Source organism: Carassius gibelio, chromosome A3 (genome assembly GCF_023724105.1).
Source record: "Carassius gibelio isolate Cgi1373 ecotype wild population from Czech Republic chromosome A3, carGib1.2-hapl.c, whole genome shotgun sequence".
Taxonomy (NCBI): domain Eukaryota; kingdom Metazoa; phylum Chordata; class Actinopteri; order Cypriniformes; family Cyprinidae; genus Carassius; species Carassius gibelio.
The window spans coordinates 15,847,073-15,867,451 of record NC_068373.1 but is presented as its reverse complement, the minus strand read 5'-3'; the positions used below and the strand labels follow the sequence as shown (position 1 = coordinate 15,867,451).

The 20,379-nt window shown below is 36.8% G+C and overlaps 2 protein-coding genes across 2 annotated transcripts; both read right to left on the bottom strand.

The window, feature by feature from the left end:
- Window positions 1-1,095: 1,095 nt before the first annotated feature.
- On the bottom strand, window positions 1,096-5,595 carry LOC127942926 (G2/M phase-specific E3 ubiquitin-protein ligase-like). The gene is made up of 4 exons (XM_052538936.1): window positions 5,374-5,595; window positions 4,143-4,410; window positions 3,895-4,049; window positions 1,096-2,390 (listed from the first exon to the last, which is right to left on the bottom strand). The coding sequence occupies exons 1-4, from the start codon at window positions 5,412-5,414 to the stop codon at window positions 2,132-2,134; spliced, it is 723 nt and encodes a 240-aa protein (XP_052394896.1). The 5' UTR covers window positions 5,415-5,595; the 3' UTR covers window positions 1,096-2,131.
- A 9,138-nt stretch (window positions 5,596-14,733) lies between these two features.
- On the bottom strand, window positions 14,734-19,093 carry LOC127942919 (uncharacterized). Its single transcript, XM_052538923.1, has 4 exons — window positions 18,124-19,093; window positions 17,351-17,516; window positions 16,940-17,233; window positions 14,734-16,239 (listed from the first exon to the last, which is right to left on the bottom strand). The coding sequence occupies exons 2-4, from the start codon at window positions 17,353-17,355 to the stop codon at window positions 15,453-15,455; spliced, it is 1,086 nt and encodes a 361-aa protein (XP_052394883.1). The 5' UTR covers window positions 17,356-17,516; window positions 18,124-19,093; the 3' UTR covers window positions 14,734-15,452.
- Window positions 19,094-20,379: the final 1,286 nt, after the last annotated feature.

Sequence of the window (20,379 nt, the reverse complement as noted above, 5' to 3'; positions counted from 1 at the left end):
CAAACCGTTTGTCACTCAAATAAATAAAATATAAAAAAAACATTTTTTTTAACAGCAGAGAGAAGTGCATGTGGGTGACATAAAACAATTGCATGTGCATGTCAGTGCTGCTATATTGTTAGCTAAAACTTTTTAAAGGCTCAAATGAAATAAAATAAAAATTTAAATAAAAATAAAACAAATCTATTCGATTAAAAACTTAAACTGAAAATAAAGATGCTGCCTCCACAACAAAATAAATTAAATAACTAAATTAAGTAAGTTCTAAACAACAACAAAAAATAAATTAATATTCTGTCAAATACAGAGTTTTAAACAGTATCTGCGCCGCAAAATACGTCGTTGTGATAACAAACGCCGTAAAAAACGTGCGAAAATACGCCAGTGACGCCGTATTTGACGGCGTTTTAGTGTGTATGAAAACGCCGTTTTTTACGCCGTTCATGTTGCCATATGACGGCGTAAAAAACGTCGTTTTGGTTGCACAGAGAACGCGTTACGGCGTTTTGCTAATAGTATAATGAGCCACGCCCACTGATTCCTACAGCCAGTACGTATGAACGGTTTTCCAATCGGCCAATTGTAATGCTGCTCATTAAAACTGCTCGGTCGGTGCCACATTATTTTATATTTGCCTGTTACATTTTTATTTTGAGCAAATCTGAGTCGTGATACTCTGTTCGTGTTTTCTGGATAATCGCAAATGTCAGTACAATTTAAATGAATTAAAGATTGTTTAAAGCAGTGGTTCTCAAAGTGTGTTGCGAGTAGCACTAGTGGTACTCAGGCTCCCTCTAGTGCTACGAAGAGGAATCACTAAATGAAACATTAATGAACGTTAATAAATTTTAATTTGATCTTTATTTGAGTAAAGTTGTTTTTTTGGTTGTGTTGTTGTTGTTTTACATCTAAGTACAGTACAGTTTTTATTTCACTTTTGGTACAACACATTTTAATTCAATCATTTTTTTTCATTTACCGGTATGTAAGCACAGTACAGTGTTAATGCTCAAACTGTGTATTTACAATGTTGAAGTGGCTGAGAACAATAAATAAAACTGCCTCGTGTAAAACTGTGCAGAGCTGCAGCTGAATAGTTAGGCCTACGCTGCTGAAATGTAATGTTGCTCATTATGGTGCTGCTTGGAGAGCCAAATATTTTCTGAAGTGGTTGGTATAAAAAGTTTGAGAACCACTGGTTTAAAGAAATGGTATAAAATGAATTCATGCTTTTTAAGAACTTCTCAGTAAAACATTTATTCTTTCCCCTTGTAGAGTCATCAAGGATCCAACTTATTATGCAATAAATTATGCAAAAAATATTTGGCAGAAGAGCTGGGCCAACAGATGAAACTGGTTCACTTTCATTAAATGGACAAAACATAGACCTAACCTTTTCAAGTTTGTTTAGAGTATGTCCCGTTATACATTATTACTTTCATGTTTTTATTTCTTGACTCCAAAAAAAAAAAAAAAACTGTCCCCAAAACATACAAATTTTTTTTTGGGAAAGTTGGTCATGTTTTTACATTTTTATAGACCCAAATAAGTGCTGCTTGTGGCAATGACTTTAATAGTCATTATTTTAATATGTAAATATGTTAAGATGTTGTAGTAGTCATTTTAATTTTAGGTCATGTGAATCAATGTCTGTGTTTAGGTCTTCTGGAATGTTGGTGAAATAAAAGTGCCAAGTTTCCACACCAAATTTGTTTTCTGATTTATTATTTAACAGTCAAATACATTCAGATCTTGCCCCACAATTTTTAACAGAGCTGAAAGAAAAAAAAAAAGGTGACGTTTATACTTTTCCAAATCCGAGAGATCCTTTAATTGCAAGGAGCATTAATTCCCTGAATTCCTCTTCCTCTGACACACCTCTTGGCAGGTAGAGAGTCAGGGCACAGGTTGACGCATATGGAATTCTTCGGGTAGGCTCCTCTTGGTCATAAAATTCCACTTGGCACTTTTGCTGAAAGCCTAGTGGAGGGACAGAATCTGCTGCAGTTACAAACACTAGGACATCCTCAAAAGAAATGCCCACCTCTTCTTCTGTTTGTGTAAAAAAAAAAAAAAAAAAAATGTAAAAGGCAAGAAGCAAAATCTAATTACATTATAAAACAGTATGCAGTTAAAAAAAAAAACACTTGCCTTGAATCAACATTAGCCAGCACTCCCACTGGAAGACAGTCTCCTCCTCAAGGTCTCGCCTGTTGCTCCCTGGTGAACTCCAGACAATGTTGAAGAGGTCTCTGATGTCATGTCTTGTCAGTGGCCTTGTTGTGGTAGTAAACAGGGGGAGGAAAGCTCTCCAATTATTAACCACCACCTCCCACAACCGGCCACAGGAGTTCAGCCCAGAAGTAAACTGCTGGATCATACTAGCCACTCTGAACAGAAAAAAATTGTATCTAGATTACTCCAGTGAATTATCATGAGGGTAATATACTAATATGAAATAAATGCTTCGTTAGTACAAAGAATTACACAAGAGAAGTACTATTTACATAATAAATAGGTATATAGTTTATCAACCAAATGTTACACTGCGTCACGATTCAGTCATGGAAATGAGAGGTATGTGAGCCCAGCAGAAAGTTCAGATTTTAGTTTTGTTTTAAATAAGTTATAGGCTTAGCATTTAAAATAAATGTTGTTTGTAAATAATGGCAATATAATTTATTTTATGACATACAGTTAAGCAAAACACGAGGAAGAGTGTTTTTCCTAATATCAGGACCTTTGCAAATGTTTATTGAACTGAATCAATATAACAAGAAGTACGGTATTTTGAGCGAGTTTACTATTAATAGTAACTATTGTAACTATTTTCTCATTTTGCTCTATTTCGACAAAGAGTCCAAAAAAAAGCCACAGCAGAACAATGCCCTCTTCAAGCAACAGCAGCCTTTCGTATTAAATTATTCACTTTATTCCTCATTGAATGAATCAGCCATTTGATTTATGATTTAATGTCTTACTCTAAAGACTGTAACTTGCCGCAACCTATCATCTGTTTTACTTTTATATTGCTATTATATTCAAACTTTATATATTTAAAACATTAATATGATAGTGTTAGGCAATTACATATGTAGCTATGTAATTAAACACAACATGCAATAAATAATTGTGTATATCAAATCCATCTGGCTTCTTTAACTGTCTACTCGGAAGCACTATCAATTGTTAGTGTTAAATGCAAAAACATTACATTTATTCAAAATTAATTTACTCATTTAACATTAACGGATCCCCAGGTATGCGTACAGCGGTGACAGACAAACACATATAATGTAAAGATGTTAACTCAGATGACAGTTATCCATTTTCACCTGTAAAACTGAACAGACAACTGAACATCAGCAGTAATGAGGTGCATTGGAGTGATGTCACCGCCCCTCTTCATCTGATTGGCTAGAGGAGCTGTCACTCTAGAACTGGTGGACCAATAATGATGCTTAAACCCTCCCTGAATTACATGAAACTCTAACTGCAACATTTGGAAGAAGCACAGAAAGTGGAAACAAGAGCTAAGGACATGAGCATACAAAAAATAAAATATGTGCAGAAAATTGAGCACAAAAAAACTAATATAATCAAGGAAAACATGAATTTGTTTTAATTTGTAAATTTTGTGTAAACTAATATTACTTGTATTTTTTAATTTTGGTTTCATGCTTGTTATTTTTTTATCCATGACTGAAATATATTTGGCTGTAATCTGGTCCCATAGGATGGATTTAATGACATATGAATGGAACAACATGTCCACTCTGAATATAGACATTACTTTAGAATGAAGAAGACCCAACATAGTGCACCTTATTAGGAGATTTATTTAGGATAAATTTGACAGTTGAAAGTCACAGTAAATAATATTTATTTTTTTACCTGTGGTAGATGTAGTGAGTTACTAACTGCCCATAAACTGTGGTCAGATCACTCACTGAGGCTGTGAAAATGTTGGGTACCCCACAGTCACAAATCCAGTCCCCCAGGGAGTTTTTTAGCTCTGTCAGCTCCTCTGCAGTGCTGCATCTGACAACCTTTTGTTATAGAAAAACATGTTACTGAATACATTGTTCTCCTTAGATGAGCAAATAACTACATTATGTGGCATGTAAAATTACTTTTGTTACCTTTGCCAGCTTTTCTACAAGGTCATTTTCCAGGAAATTTGTACGATCAAATGTGCTGAGGTCTGGTTTCTGGCCACACATTAACATAAAAAGCTCCTTGTTTATGCACTTAATGCCTGGTCCATTGTGAATTATTGACCAGGCCATTAGTCTTCCTGCTGTATAAAATTTATTTTCATCTAGAGCCTTCTGATCGTAGCTGAAGAGCAACTGTCCAGGTTTGCCCTCAAATATCCCAAGGTTGCTTTGGAGCTCAATCATGAGGAGTCTAAAAAAAAAATAAAAAAAGTACTGTAGCCTGAATACATTGTCACAAAAGTCTGTAAACACCTTAGGCTTGGGATTTTGGAACATATCATAAATCCTCAACATTTCATGATAAGTTTGCATTAATAAGAAACAACAAATTGTAATTAATTATCTAATAAAAATATATAATTTAATTAAATAAAATATTTTATTAAATCATGTACCTATCAAAGTAATGTCACCCTATTCAAGGCAGAAAAAAAAAGATATTTCTAAAGCACCTGAGCACCTGTTCCTGTAACTCCTGTTCCTGTAGTTATTGCATTGTATTAGTGATGTGATATACAGCAAAGTATGGTGACCCATACTCAGAATGCACTAGCAGCACAAAGGTTCATTTGGGTTCAATTCAGGTAACACACATACTAATAAAAATGTAAACATTGAAAGCAACTACGACTCAAGTTTAATCCAATAATCAAATGTTACAGCTGCCAAAGGGACATGTCTGACTGTCACATGGATATACTGATATTATTGTCATCAAAAAATTATTAATTATTGCAACACTTTAATGTTGTTTAATGTATTTACGGCAACAACAAGTAAGGACTTAAGCTGGGGGAAGTCGTGGCCTAGTGGTTAGAGAGTTTGACCCCTAACCCTAAGGTTGTGGGTTTGAGTCTCAGGCCGGCAATACCACGACTGAGCTGCCCTTGAGCAAGACACTGAACCCCCAACTGCTCCCCGGGCGCCGCAGCATAAATGATGCCCACTGCTCTGGGTGTGTGTTCATGGTGTGTGTGTGCACTTTGGATGGGTTAAATGCAGAGCACAAATTCTGAGTATGGGTCACCATACTTGACTGTATGTCGCGTCTCTTTCACTTTCATATTGTCCAAAAATCCATTTTGAAACCTATGGAACTTTCAAACTTTTGAAGGGCTCTGTAGACATTATATACATATCATTTCTAATGTACCTGAAAAATTCTCTTCTTGGACCCCCATAGTCTTCCGCCATTTCTCCAACAAACTCTATATTCGGAGTTTTGTGCCACTCAAAGTACCCTCTCGACAGTGCCACACATGCACTCTTTAAAATGTTTTTACGTCTTGCTATGACAGTTATGTGAGAATAGGAGTCCAGGTTGTCCTCACAAAAGTCCTTAAGAATTTCTGGTAGTTCTCTGTCAAGCTGAAAATACAAAATAAACAAATTATCACCAACATATGAAATGCATAAAAATAATTTTTCATTTGTGTGATGCACCAAAATTAATAATTCAAATGTTTTTTCCTCTGAGAAAAAAATCTTAATGCTTTAAATACGTTTGAATATAACTCTACACCCTTGCATCATTTAATATACACGGATCTATTGAACTGAATAGGATCATTATTCCTTCCTCCAATCATTCGACCGAGCTCAGATGAGATCACAATGGCATCACTTTTTACAATGTTGGACACATAACGGTAATTAATATGATTTTGCTTGACTATGTTATAAAACTGCTAATAATGTGTTGCTGATGTTGCACAAACCATGTTCGCATTCGCGAGTCAGATAGCTGTCTTCTAAAAATCAGTATCCTTAGAAATGCTTTGAACAGCTCAGAAGGTCAGTGGAGAAAAACATGTTAGTTCATCATAATATTGTTATGTGCATCATACACCCGCTATATTGCTAAATCTACACGATTTGTCATATCAACAGAAAAATATACCAGCATAACCTTTGTTTGAGACTCCTTCGCGCGGTCAGTTAATGATATGCTAAAGCCCACCGGCACATTGACGTGATTGGTTACAAGGTAGTTTATGATGTCATAAACACCAGCGATTTCAACTGAGACACACGAAAACCAAAAGTGTCTTGTCAACTTTAATAAATGATCCTATGGGTCGTGTTTTAGGGAAAGCATGTTAAAAACAGCAGATGAACATATAAACAACTTTAAAAACTTGATTTTAACCACAGGGGGACTTTAAGTTTGACATGCTTAGTATCTGGAACTTTTTTTAAGTTTACATGTAGGGCAGGGTGATATATTAAAAAAAATTATATCTCGATTTTGTCAATATTTAGTGTGTGAGTGTTAGATTGATGGATGGATGGATAGATAGAATACATACAATTGGACTATTATTCCGGACTGGAGAAGCCAGAAGTACTTCTTCAATGTCGGATCCGGAGTCTATATAGAAGTCCTCCCTAATTGCAACAAAATATGTACAAAATTGACAAATATTTTTATTATTGCCATATTTTACACAACATATTTTAACGAATTATTAAATAAAAAAAATCTTCTGAATTTCAGCAAGACATAAAACTAGGGGTGCACGATATATATCGGCCGATGATCAATGCACATCTCGTCAGTAAAGTCGGTTCTCTAATCAGCAGTAAATTCCATCAGGTGCATGATTTCACATAGAGCAGCTGTTACTACACAGAGCCGTTGATCACAGACAAGCTGCGCAAATCCAGCTTGTCTGCTGATTAGAGAACCGGCTTTACTGACGAGATGCGCATTAATCATCGGCCGATATATATCGTGCACCCCTACATAAAACACATTGAAATTCACTGAAGATGATCATGATGGATGGGGTGTTCTTACACTGGGATTGTGTAGGTGTGGGCTGCATGGCTGCCGCTTCCTGTGGCCAAGCTTGCAGAGGTGGGGGCTGCATGGCTGCGGCTTCCTGTGGCCAAGCTTGCAGAGGTGGGGGCTGCATGGCTGCGGCTTCCTGTGGCCAAGCTTGCAGAGGTGGGGGCTGCATGGCTGCCGCTTCCTGTGGCCAAGCTTGCAGAGGTGGGGGCTGCATGGCTGCGGCTTCCTGTGGCCAAGCTTGCAGAGGTGGGGGCTGCATGGCTGCGGCTTCCTGTGGCCAAGCTTGCAGAGGTGGGGGCTGCATGGCTGCCGCTTCCTGTGGCCAAGCTTGCAGAGGTGGGGGCTGCATGGCTGCGGCTTCCTGTGGCCAAGCTTGCAGAGGTGGGGGCTGCATGGCTGCGGCTTCCTGTGGCCAAGCTTGCAGAGGTGGGGGCTGCATGGCTGCCGCTTCCTGTGGTCAAGCTTGCAGAGGTGGGGGCTGCATGGCTGCGGCTTCCTGTGGCCAAGCTTGCAGAGGTGGGGGCTGCATGGCTGCCGCTTCCTGTGGTCAAGCTTGCAGAGGTGGGGGCTGCATGGCTGCGGCTTCCTGTGGCCAAGCTTGCAGAGGTGGGGGCTGCATGGCTGCGGCTTCCTGTGGCCAAGCTTGCAGAGGTGGGGGCTGCATGGCTGCCGCTTCCTGTGGCCAAGCTAGCAGAGGTGGGGGCTGCATGGCTGCCGCTTCCTGTGGCCAAGCTTGCAGAGGTGGGGGCTGCATGGCTGCCGCTTCCTGTGGCCAAGCTTGCAGAGGTGGGGTCAACCTGGCACATAGGGTTTTTTTTTAAAAAGAAAATGAAACTTACTGGAAAAATCATACAGACATAATCATATAATAATTACAATATCTAGACAAGCTCTATTTTAGCTTGACAAAGCCTAGCATTAAAAAAAATAGATGAAAAACCTTGAAATTTGTATGGTTTGACCGAGAGGTAAATAAACATGCTTTCACATGATGCTAGCATGTTTTAGAAAAATAATATTTTTTAAATAGTAAATCACTATAACAAATTATTACTAAAAAACATTGTGATGTCATCCAGACACTATCAAAATACTGATTTTTACGTGTATACAGCCTAATTCCATTCTCCCTTTCAACCTACTGTATATTGTAAATATGTGGAGTGGCATCTCAGCCAAAGAATATGAATAAAGAACAATGTAAAATTGTGTATGTTTTACAGAGGTTGTTCTAATGAACACTATGACAGAGTTCAAATCACTGTGGCCGCTAAGGGGCATCGATTAGAATGCCAACACAAATTGTTCCCGTCTTCAGATTTATTAAAGGTGCAAAGTGAATAATAATGATGTAATACAATTGTGCTTATTTGTCTTTATGGGTGTTTGTGTGGTTCTGTAAAGAAAACAGACAAAGTAAAAATATACAGTCAGTCAGTTCCTAGACAAACATAAGTAAAACTTAGCTCACAAGGTTTACACTAACAAAGCAAGATGAAGCACTGAACCCAGTATAGCATGCCAGGCTATCTTATCATAACTGCCTTATTACTTGCAGCATTTACATGAGTAACTTATGCCTCTCTATGAAATGCAGGTGTTGTAAACGAGGAAGGGGGGTGATTATGTGCTTACCTTGGATAACAAAGAAACTATCACTGAACAGAATGAAGTTAAGGAAGACATTTACAAGAATGCACTAAATATTTCTGGACAACAGGTCCGCCATTATTGAACTGGTAACTCAATTCGCGGTAAATTTACGTAATGACGGAGTTAAAACGGCATAGTTTTAATCCTTATTAATCCTTAATGCAAATAACAATGCACAACAGGTGTACTTACTGGATTTTGAACGCACATGGATGAAAACTAAAGACTATTTACAATATTTATGACTGTACAGCACCTCTGTCTCACACATGAGATCTCCCCAGAACTTTGCATACTAAATGGCCACAGTTTTCTTGTGCATGAGGGGAGTAAAGTGCATTCTGATTGGCTGCTTCAGTAGCAACCGATGAAATTATCTGAAACAGGTCAGTACTTTGCCACAGAGGTAAAATCAGAGGCAAAATGTGAAGACTTGTTCTGTGTTAACAGAGAGAGTAAGAGGTGAAGGAATTTTTGTTTTGTTTTGTTTATTTATGGTTCAAGATGTCTGTCACACAGGTTCCATCCCATGATGCATATTTAACAAGCAAACGCCTATGGGCAATACAACGATTCTTTGAATATTTTATTATTGTACTGAATGATTTCACTCACCTTCGGGCGAATATACAGGGCTGATCTACCCAATGCATTTCTTGAGTGAATCTGATCAGGATTAAAACTTTCCAACTGCAATGGGACTATCTGTCGTTGGCTGTTGACTTTGCATAGCTCAAAATCTTCTGGCAGATCAGGAAAATGAACTCTTAGTGCCTGTTTGAATTGTTCTTCATTCAGATCACGTCGCACCACAACGCGGCAGGGTGGAGTGAAATCTGAAAGAAAAAAACTATTTCAGCTTTCATGTCAAAAAACATCCAATCAATTAAAAAAAGTATTCACATATGTGAACTCACCCCTGTTTGATCTACAATGGCAAATGGTGGCGCTTTTTAGCATTGAAACTTTAAAAGTTATTTGTCTAGGTGTTCTCACTCTGCACCTTCTTTGACGGATCGGTCCACCACCGCTTGCATTACGGAACATCTCAAACCTTTATAAAACAAAAAGAATAAAATAAATACCAATATATATATATATATATATATATATATATATATATATATATATATATATATATATATATATATATATATATATATATATATATATATATATATATATGTGAATATGAATCATCATTGCATTTTCTAGGGGCAGTTTTCTTTTTATTAGGTTGGCTTGAGAAAGCCAACCTACTAATCTGCTACTTAATCTTTTTATTCTTCTTCTGGGACTAAATTATCAACTCTAACTCCTAGAGGTTTAACTCTACAGACTTTAAACTCAGCCCATCTCTTCAGACTGATCTCGCCGGGTGTGCTATATCTTTTCTTACTTATTGGACTTAACGGTTTTCATAAAAATGAAGATTAAAAATCTTAAAATTCCCATAGACTTTCATTGACGGAATTTTCAATGAAAGTCAATGAAATAGTACATAGAGCTTTGCTTCTATGTACTATTTCTAATACATTTAAACTCATTCAAACTCATCTAATCTATCTATCTATCTATCTATCCTAACAACATGCTAATAATGTTACAAACATGCTAGTCACATGCTAGAAACATGCTAGTAACTTGCTAATCATGCTAATGACATGCTAGTAACATGCTAATAATGCTAGAAAAATGCTAGCAACATGCTAGTAGCTTGTTAATCATGCTAGCAACATGCCAGTAACATGCTAATCATGCTAGAAACATGCTAGGAATGCTAGAGACATGCTGGTAACTAGCTAATCATGCTAACAAAATGCTAGTAACACCCTAGCAACCACCCTGAGTACCCTAGCAACTGCCTAGCAACAACCTAGCAAACAACCCAGGTAGCCTAGTTACACCTTAACAACCAACCCGGGTATCCTAGCAAACGCATAGCAACACCCTAGCAACCAACCAGAGTACCTTAGCAACCTCATAGCAACACCCTGAAACTGCTCCGGGTACCCTAGCAAACTGCATAGCAACACCTAAGTAACTGGCCCCGGGTACCCTAGCAACCGCATAGCAACACCTTAGCACCCACCCCAGGTACCCTAGCAACCACATGGCAACACCCTAGCAACCACCCTGAGTACCCTAGCAACTGCCTAGCAACAACCTAGCAAACAACCCAGGTAGCCTAGCCACACCTTAACAACCAACCCGGGTATCCTAGCAAACGCATAGCAACACCCTAGCAACCAACCAGAGTACCTTAGCAACCTCATAGCAACACCCTGAAACTGCTCCGGGTACCCTAGCAACTGCATAGCAACACCTTAGTAACTGGCCCCGGGTACCCTAGCAACCGCATAGCAACACCTTAGCACCCACCCCAGGTACCCTAGCAACCACATGGCAACACCCTAGCAACCACCCTGAGTACCCTAGCAACCGCATAGCAAGACCTCAGCAACCATCCCGGGTAATCTAGCAACCACATAGCATCACTCTAGCAACCTACCCAGGTACCCTAGCAACCGCAAAGCAACATCCTAGCAACCACCCAAGGTGCCGTAGCAACTGCATAGCAACACATAGAAACCACATAGACACACGCTACAGTCTATTAATCTACATCTAAAATTTCTAATTTAATTTAATATTTCTTATCTATCTATCTTTCTGATACATTGCATTGTCTACAAAACTTTAATACTAATTTAAACTTCAAACTAGTTAAAACTGAAAACCTTCAAACTTAAAGCCTTTAAGCTACTTTCAAATGTTCTAGCTAGGCTTTCTCAGGCCAACCTAAAGTTGGTCTTGACAAACTTTTTTACCTAGTTATGATTAATATCTTATTTGTATCAAAAATATAACATTATATAACATTATTTCACCTAAACATGGGGGATAAGATGATGAAACCTGTTATTTTTCAGTAATCAAGTCAGTAAACAACAATCCTGTGTTTTACTAGTGCAGCAATACTGATCTATAAAAACAGGATTGCTCTGAGGCCAAAACAAGTAAATGTTGGTATTCCCACACATTTTATTATCTTAATATAAAATTATCTGATTTTAATGAGAAAACATTACCAAGTCACGTTTTTTTTTATTTAAAGTCTTGTAAATTCTTACAATGCAAAGCAAAACGTCCAAAGTACTTGCTTACATATTTATTAAGTCAGGAACTTCCCTGCTTATTGAAGAGTTTAGTTTATCTTCATTACAGTAGTTAACATATCAAATCAGACAACTCAACATAGCCTATGTTCTAAACATAATGAAGTGCTCATTCTGGTGTCTGAATAAAGATTGCTCCAATCAAAATGATGCAGGTACACCTTAATTTTCAATACAATAATATAATAATATAGTCATAGACATGTAATTGTAATAAAAATTGTATATCCGAATGAATTGCTGCTAATAACGAATTATGTATGTTTAATATTTTCTGTATAACGCATAATTACGCACATAAAGAAATATATTTTGTTATGCCAGTCATCTGTGTCCACAGAAATCTGATATATGGTCAAAACACGCTTGATCAACCATGTACAAGATTTCTGTAGTGTGCAGTGAGTAGACACTCATCACAACGATTTCTATATATTGCTCATCCTATATTCTGTATGAATGATACACTGCAAATTAATAATGATTTTAGATCATTCTTTGACCTCTGTAGTTTGGGCACCAATATGGCCGCTCTAGCAGCCTACAGAATAATAGATATGATTTTACCCATTTCTTGCAAAAGTTATGCACTATGTATTATGAAAATATGCATGGATATCGTACAAGCATATTTGGGGTTTTTTTTTTCTGTGCGATTGACATTTCAAATCTAACGTTACTTGTTCAAGAGTAATTATTAACATTGTGGAACAGACAATTAATTTAGAAGTTTTATGCAATGGTCTGAATTTATTTAGATAACTGGCTAAAAGATTTTACAACATTTGAAAATATCCAATACGTATCCAAACGTTACATACCTATCCAGTAGTGCTGTCTGCTCCTCTTCTGGAGGGTCTTCATTAAGAAGTCGATGAAACTGAGCATTCATTCGGTCTCTTATCTCATGGATTCTTCTTCTGAATCGGTTTTCATCCACCATACTTGATAATACGATCAATACTTAATAGTTAATTGACATCATATTTAATTTATAATACTTCAATTAAAACTGATTCTCACCGTCATTCGAGCCTTGATTAACCAAAAGTGCGCCAAAACTACGCGGGATGATGTATGCAGTAAGGCCCGCCTACTTAAAGGAACAGTTCAACTCAATAGACTGTTCGTATTTTTATATATATATGTATATATGTATATATATATATATATATATATATATATATATATATATATATATATATATATATATATATATATATATATATACATATATATATATATATATACATATATATATATATATATATATATATATATATATATATATGAAAATCATATTCAAAGACCTTCGAAAGACAATGTACAGCTGTTAGAGTTATATCATGTTCCATTAGAACTCAAATTTTTGAAATGTGCAATCCCAAAATAATAACAAGAAGAAAAACAAGACGAGAGAAACAATATGAACGAATATAAACAAATATAATGGTACAATACCAACCGCAAAGAATATTAAATATTAAACTAGATTAAATGATTTACACAATCTTTACATGCAGTATAGCTTCCTGAGTGACAGGAAGTCAGATTATCTAAAATTAAGTCAGATTATTTGAAAAATAAAAAAGAATGATTTTTCTTTGAAAATTTACATTTGTGATTATAAAATTTGGCAAGGTAGTAGTAGCCCAAATTAAGAAGAAATTTAAAATGAGAAGAGTCTAACTTCGAATAGTCGCTAAAGAACATTTTTTGACTTAGAAGTTTAAGGATAGATACATTTTAACAAAGACTGAAGTAAATCCAAAATAGTAGCTATGTAATATACACAAATTCAAACTAATTTAAACTGATGAAAAAATAAAATCGCTATCCTGGAGTTTGCATGCGACAGACTCGAGAACACAGTCTTCTAGACTCCCTTATGCATCCACCTGGACCTCTTTCGTCCAAAAGGAGTGTCAGAAGAATAGGAATTTAAAGAATTATTGTTCCTTGCCCTAAAAGGATCTCTTGGCTTTGGGAAGTTGTAGGTTAAGTGTTCTAAAACTTTTAAAGTCACTAAGCCAGGGCTGTCCAATCCTGCTCTTGGAGGGACACTGTCCTGAGAGTTTAGCTCCAACCCCAATTAAACACACCTGATCCAACTATTCAAGGTTTTTAGACCTACAGGAAATTTCCAGGTAGTTATGTTGTGGTAAGCTGGAGGTAAACTCTGCAGAACAGTGGCCATCCAGGACAGAGTTTGGACACCCCTGCCCTAATTTTGTCATATTCAATATTTCTGAATGATTAAAGGGATGGTTCACCCAAAAATGAAAAATTCTCACATCATTTATTCTAAACCCTTCTATACAGGTTTTTATAAACCTGTATAAAATTCCTTTGTTCTGCTCAACACAAGACATTTGAAAGAATGTCAGTTAACAAACAGATCTCATCCCGCACTGACTGCCATAGTAGTTAACATAAGTACTATGGGGGAATAAGATCTGTTTATTTTGTTTTCTGACATCTTCAAATGTGTTGTGTTCAGCAGAACAAAGGAATTTCATGAGGGTTGAGAGTAAATGAAAGAATTTTCATTTTTGGACAAACTATACCTTTAAGTAGTGTTACTGTTCATATCTTTGTTTACAAGTCACTGAGTATTTAATGTGATTGACAAATGAAATAGAGGTGTTTAAACCCACCTACCCAGCCCCTGCACCAAGGAATGCAAGAACTACAGAAGATGAGAGGAATGTTGGTTTTAAATGGCTTTAATAACTCAAGTATACCTTTAGTATTTTATATAAAATGGATGTTATTATGAAATATTAAAAACAATTTTTTAAAATCCTAAAAACTTTTTACATTTTTAAATGACAATTCCGGTAAACATTTTCTGGTGATGTAAAAGTAAATCAGAGGACACTTAATGTGGGAAATAGAAACTTTTATTTTCAAGTTCCAAATGGTGACCGTGCTATTTGTGATGTTTATTTTAAAATTTCACACAATCTTAAAGGGTAAGTTTACCCAAAAATGAAATTTCTGTCATTAATTACTCACCCTCATAATGTACCAAACCTGTAAGACTTTCATTAGGCCTCAGAACACAAATGATAGACATTTTAGATGAAACATGAGAGTAAAAACAAGAATTCGAAACAAGATTCATAAAGAATCTAAGCTTCGTGAATTATTGTTCAGAGATCGTCCTTCACTAGATAGTTGAAAAAGTTGTTTTGTTTTTGCGCACCAAAACTATTCACGTCACTTTATAATATTAATGTTGAAACACTATCAATGTCTTTTAATACCCTTCTGGACCTCAAAAGATGCAGTACCATTGCTGCTTATGTGGATCATCCTTGGATTTTACCAAAAATGTCTTAATTTGTGTTCTGAGGACAAACAAAGGTCTTACAGGTTTGGAGCAACATGAGGGTGAGTAACTAGTGACAAATTTCATTTTTGGGTGAGCTAACCCTTTAACCATACTTATATATTGTAACAGCTACTCAAAATATAACTTCAAGTGGATCTATCCACACCCACAACAAACTTCAGTGGTTGGCTTACCAAAAATTCAGTGTCCATATAATTAGTCAGTGGTGACCATAATCTGCGATTACAGAAATAACCATTTATTTTTCTTTAATGTTGGGGATTCAGAGATGTCAAAAGAGACAAAACATTTCGAAGGACATCCACTCCGAGTTGTCCCCTTGAACCACCAAGTGGATTAATTTGTGCAACAAGTTGCTCTAAGGCAGCACTCTCCAATGTGAAGTCACTTTGAGGAACAGCTACTCCCTCTGGCCAGTCAAACACTGGTGCCTCCTGCAAACTTGATTCTGCTGCCGGTGCCTGAAGAACAGGTTCATTTGCTGGCCCAGCTGTTCTGCCAAAGATCTCTTCCATTGCAGTGGTTCGCTGTCCTTGTTGTTCCAGGCAGCCTCGAACAAATATCTGCATGGGTGTCTGGTGTTGTTCTGTTCTCAGCCCATGGTTGTTCCACTGTTGAGTAAAGGCTGATAAACGCCTGTTGATCCTCGGCACATAGACAAAGTGAAGAGCCCATATGTGCATTTCATTGTCTATGTCCAAGATACTTTCAGCCTCCAGGAAGTGGAAGAGATTGTAATATACATTAGTCAATCCCCGCCACATGTCACCCCAGAGCCTCTCAATTCTTTGGTTGTGAACGCTCCTGCCTCTTATTGCGCTGCCTCTCTCTGAGCCCCTGAAAATGTTCATCATCACACAGACATCTTGGTTTTCTCCTCCATGGTCTGTTCTGACCCTAGAAGGCACTCCGTACCTGGCCACAGCATTCAAAAAGTAACTCATTACAGTGCTGCTGCGGTTGTTGTTTGAGGCACGGAGAAAGACTATGAGACGACTGTAGCCATCTATACCACCGTGAATGACAATTCTCCATCTAAAACATAAGAGAAAAATGGTTATATATAAATAAAAAGACAAACAAGTTAACCTTCAAAGTTCATTGTATTTTTGTTTTTATACTATGGAAGTCAATGGCTACCAGCATTCTTTTTAGTGTATTATTTTGTGTTCAAAGAAAGAAAGTCATACAAGTGTTGAACAAATTAAGGGTGAGTAAATGTGACGAATTTCATTTGAGTGGACAATCCCTTTAACATTTGATTGTCTTTTGCTGCAAAACCAGCCAAATCCAAGCATGAGTTTTTTTTTCCAGAAACTTTTTAGTTTATGCAGTACTCACAAAACCCTGTCATTGCCACTGCAATGCTTTTCCTTAGCCTTAGAAGGGGCAGAATCATGAGGTTAATGTATCCCTTTTGCCAGTGACAAACTATGACAGGTTCATCCGTTCAATCATACACCATCTTATTTAGTTAAAAATCTCTTTGAAAGGATAAAAACTAGGGGTGTGCAATATTGACAAAATTACATCAATACTTTCTGTGGTTTTATTGTTAATGATAATTAGAGGATATCTTGCGGAGTGTGTTATTGTGCTGGTACCTTAACAAATAATATTTTCCATTTTGTTCTTAAATTTCATCCGATTCAATTAGACATAATAGGGTTGTTACCAAGTGAATTAAACCAAGTAAAAAAAAATGGTTTGCAATGCAGAGGAAACCGATATCTACCTTATCAATTTGTGGTTGCCATCTAGGTGCCACAGGGAGTTTGGACCAGCAACACTGTACAACCTTCTGTGTGGTCTTTGTGACATGGCCCGTAGTGCTGCTGCCCTTGGGTTAATTCGAACCAAGCTCCTGCGTACTCTGTGTCTTTGTACACGAATTCCACCTGCCCGTAACTGTGCCCTGACAGCCTCCGATCCCAGCTGGTCATTTCCATCCACAATGTCTGTGATCATTGCATCGAGGTCTACATCGGTTATTTCAGAATACGTCAGAGAGCGATTCAAATGGAACCTCCTGGAACAAACATGAAAACATAAGTATTATTGCTTAAACTAATTTTGAACAATTCATTCTAAATGCTCTTTTCATGCATGACAAGTCATAAAAAGCTCATTCTAAAACCAAACTTACTTCATGCGGCGTTTGATGGTAGCCAGAGACACTTGCAGAATCTCTGCTATTGAAGGAAGACTAAAACCACACGTCCTCAGAAAGGAAAGTTGCTCTCTGGTGATGCTTTAATGGGGTGCACCTCGATCACCACTACAGGTAAGTGGAGCCTGATAACTGGAACTGGCTGCAACAATAAATTATTGTAACTCTATGATCCGTTTTAGGCCACAATAGTTTATACAATATTAGGCAAAAAGAAAAAAAGGATTTTAAATGTACTAAGATTTTTAAAGTGATGAGACAATCTCATCAATGACAATCTCATCAGAATGGCTAATGTAATAAATTCTGTTCACCATTTCAATTAATCTTCACTAAAAGTTAATATGGGATCTTTTATACTTAGAACCTGCTAGACAGACAGTTTGAAAGCTGTAGCTAGAGGGTTTAGACAGAAGACAAATAGCTAAGAAAAGATGGTTTAGAGAAAAATAGTTATTTTAGACAAGTTTAGAAACAATAGATGGAGAGTTTAGAAAAGATAGATGGATGGATAGTTTAAGAAAATGGTTATTTTAGAAAACTATTTGGATAGTTTAGAAAAGATAGACTGATAGATATAAAAGATGATAGTTTAGAAAATAAATAGACTGATAATTTAGAAATTATAGATAGACAATTAGTTAGTTTAGAAATGATAGAGATAGGGATTTTAGAAAAACAGATAGGTAGACAGCCAGAATTGTAAAAAGTTCAAAATATTACAGATATACAGTTTAGAAATTACTTACCTTGTTGTCCATGCTGCCTATGCTCTTGTACCTCTGCTATATATTCATTGAGATCCTGGAGTAACTCGTCTGCTTCTGGTGCAGTGATCAGCCTTCCTCTCGCCCATTCAATGCTTCTCTGCATTGTTTCTAGCCTTTAAAAAAAAAGCCACTTATAAGTACTGAATTTTCAGGATGCAAAATGTTCAGCAATATAATAGAAGTGATAATAAATAAGAATAGAATAAGAACATTCAACTTAATGGGCTAAAGACAGCACACAAATCCAAGGTTCAGAAACAGGGGTGTCTTAACTCAGTCCTAGAAGATCACTGTCCTGCAGAGTATAGCTCAACTTGCAATACACCGGACTAGAAGTTTCCAGTATGCTGTTGAGGGCTTGATTAGCTGAATCAGGTGTGTTTAATTGCGGTTGGGGGAAAAATGGTTGCAGGACAACGCCCGTGTTTTATATAATCTGAAACGAAGCAATCCTTACCTCACTAAAGTTGATTGTAGTACACCAGAATCTTCTGTCAGCTGTCGAGTGCAATTGTTCAGCGTCTGCTGACAACGCAAAATAAAGATTCTCCTGTCCATCTTGATGTCAACCAACCAACCAACCGAATGATTAAAATAACAATCGAACTCGGATGTAAACTAGTCTGGTCTGAGTCAGGTCATCATTGATTGGATGAGAACAGTTCAAACTTATTGGTTACTGAAATCAGTGGGCGTGGCTCATTATACTACAAGGAAAACGCCGTAAACAACGCGCGCTTTTGCACATTCCGAACGGCGTTTTTTACGGCGTCCTGTGGCAAGCTGACGGCGTTAAAAGCGGCGCTTTTTGCAAACACTAAAACGCCGTTTTTTACGGCGTTTTTTACGGTTTACGCGCGTTTTTTACGGCGTCTGTTATAAGGACGGCGTATTTTACGGCGCTAATACCGTTTTAAACGCCGTAAAAAACGGCGTTTTGTATGCAAACGCGTTTAATCTAGGCGTAATTCTGACCCTTTTGGCTTGCCATAAATCGGATGCGAAGAAACGGGAGCCCGCGAGCTCCTTTCAAACTCTCTCTCGCGCGCGCGCAATACAAGCCCTCGCGCGCGCATGCTCATTACCCACATCCTCGCGCTCGACCATCTCACCTCTGCTCGCGCGAACAATTTTGTTTTTGTCAGTCGTGGGGCGGGGCTTGCTGTTTTAGTTGTTATCTCAAATGTCATTGGTTATTCCCCTTTTCCTAAACTCAGTATTCGACGCCTGTTAGAAAATGATTAATAATTCACTTGACTTGACCCATGACTTCATCAGTGGACCAGATACATGTGAGTAATCATTTCTTTTGCTTGTTTAATTTATTTTTGTCTATATATATATATATATATATATATATATATATATATATATATATATTTATTTAAATCTAAATCTAATCTAAATGAATGACAGTGAAGTGTTTAACAAGTGTTTTATTTTTAATCTTTTAAATAGATACATCGTAATATTTGAAGGTTAGTTTAGTCATTTTTTATTGTTTTTGTTTGTTTTGTTGTGAACTTGAATGTCATCTTTTGTGAAGAAGACTGCACTTACAAAAGAGAAACTGGATGGCAGTTTATTTTAAGTTTTCAATTGACTAAAGATATAAGTTATTGTTACATTATGTTGTTAATAAAATGTAGTGTGGTACATTGCAAACAAAGGTCAGATATTATATTGCATAAAAGTCTAGTTTGAAAAATGACAATCTGTGCTTTAAAAAGAATAAATGTAAAAATCGAGAATCGAATCGAACCGTGAGCTTAGAATCGAAAATGCAATCGAATCGAGGATTTGGAGAATCGTGACACCCCTAAATATAATTAATACCCAATTATTTTGTATTTCAAAGCCATTAAGACCAAAATAAGACTTAAAGCGCAATCAATATCATCCTTGTTAACATTTAATTAAAGATAACAGTCTTATTTAGAAAGCAGAAGACTCTCTGTTGCTTGAACTCTTCAAAGTTGACATCAGATTTACAGTGACATTCCTTAAATTTTATTATTAGAAGACATTGGGAAGTCGAGTGTGTCTGAGATCTCATTTTACTCTTGAGACTAAAACTCAATAGCATGATGGGTAAAAGGGGTATTCAACAATTTAGCTTTGGGCAAATATTGTAGGAGTTGATCTGGCATGTAAGTGATAATAAATCTGGACATAAAAGTGAGGCCATCTCATCATAAACACCCCCTACTCACAAAGAAAGAAAAAAGTCTTATT

What these genes read in the sequence shown, in the direction of transcription:
- LOC127942926 (XM_052538936.1), bottom strand. Translation starts at nt 5,414, where the DNA reads ATGGCGGAAGACTATGGGGGTCCAAGAAGAGAATTTTTCAG. An exon ending in CCAAGAAGAGAATTTTTCAG is followed by an intron (nt 4,411 to 5,373) that starts GTACATTAGAAA and finishes TTTTTTTTTTAG; the next exon opens with ACTCCTCATGATTGAGCTCC. An exon ending in ACTCACTACATCTACCACAG is followed by an intron (nt 2,391 to 3,894) that starts GTAAAAAAATAA and finishes TTTTCTGTTCAG; the next exon opens with AGTGGCTAGTATGATCCAGC.
- LOC127942919 (XM_052538923.1), bottom strand. An exon ending in GGCAACCACAAATTGATAAG is followed by an intron (nt 16,240 to 16,939) that starts GTAGATATCGGT and finishes CTTATGTTTTAG; the next exon opens with ATGGAGAATTGTCATTCACG.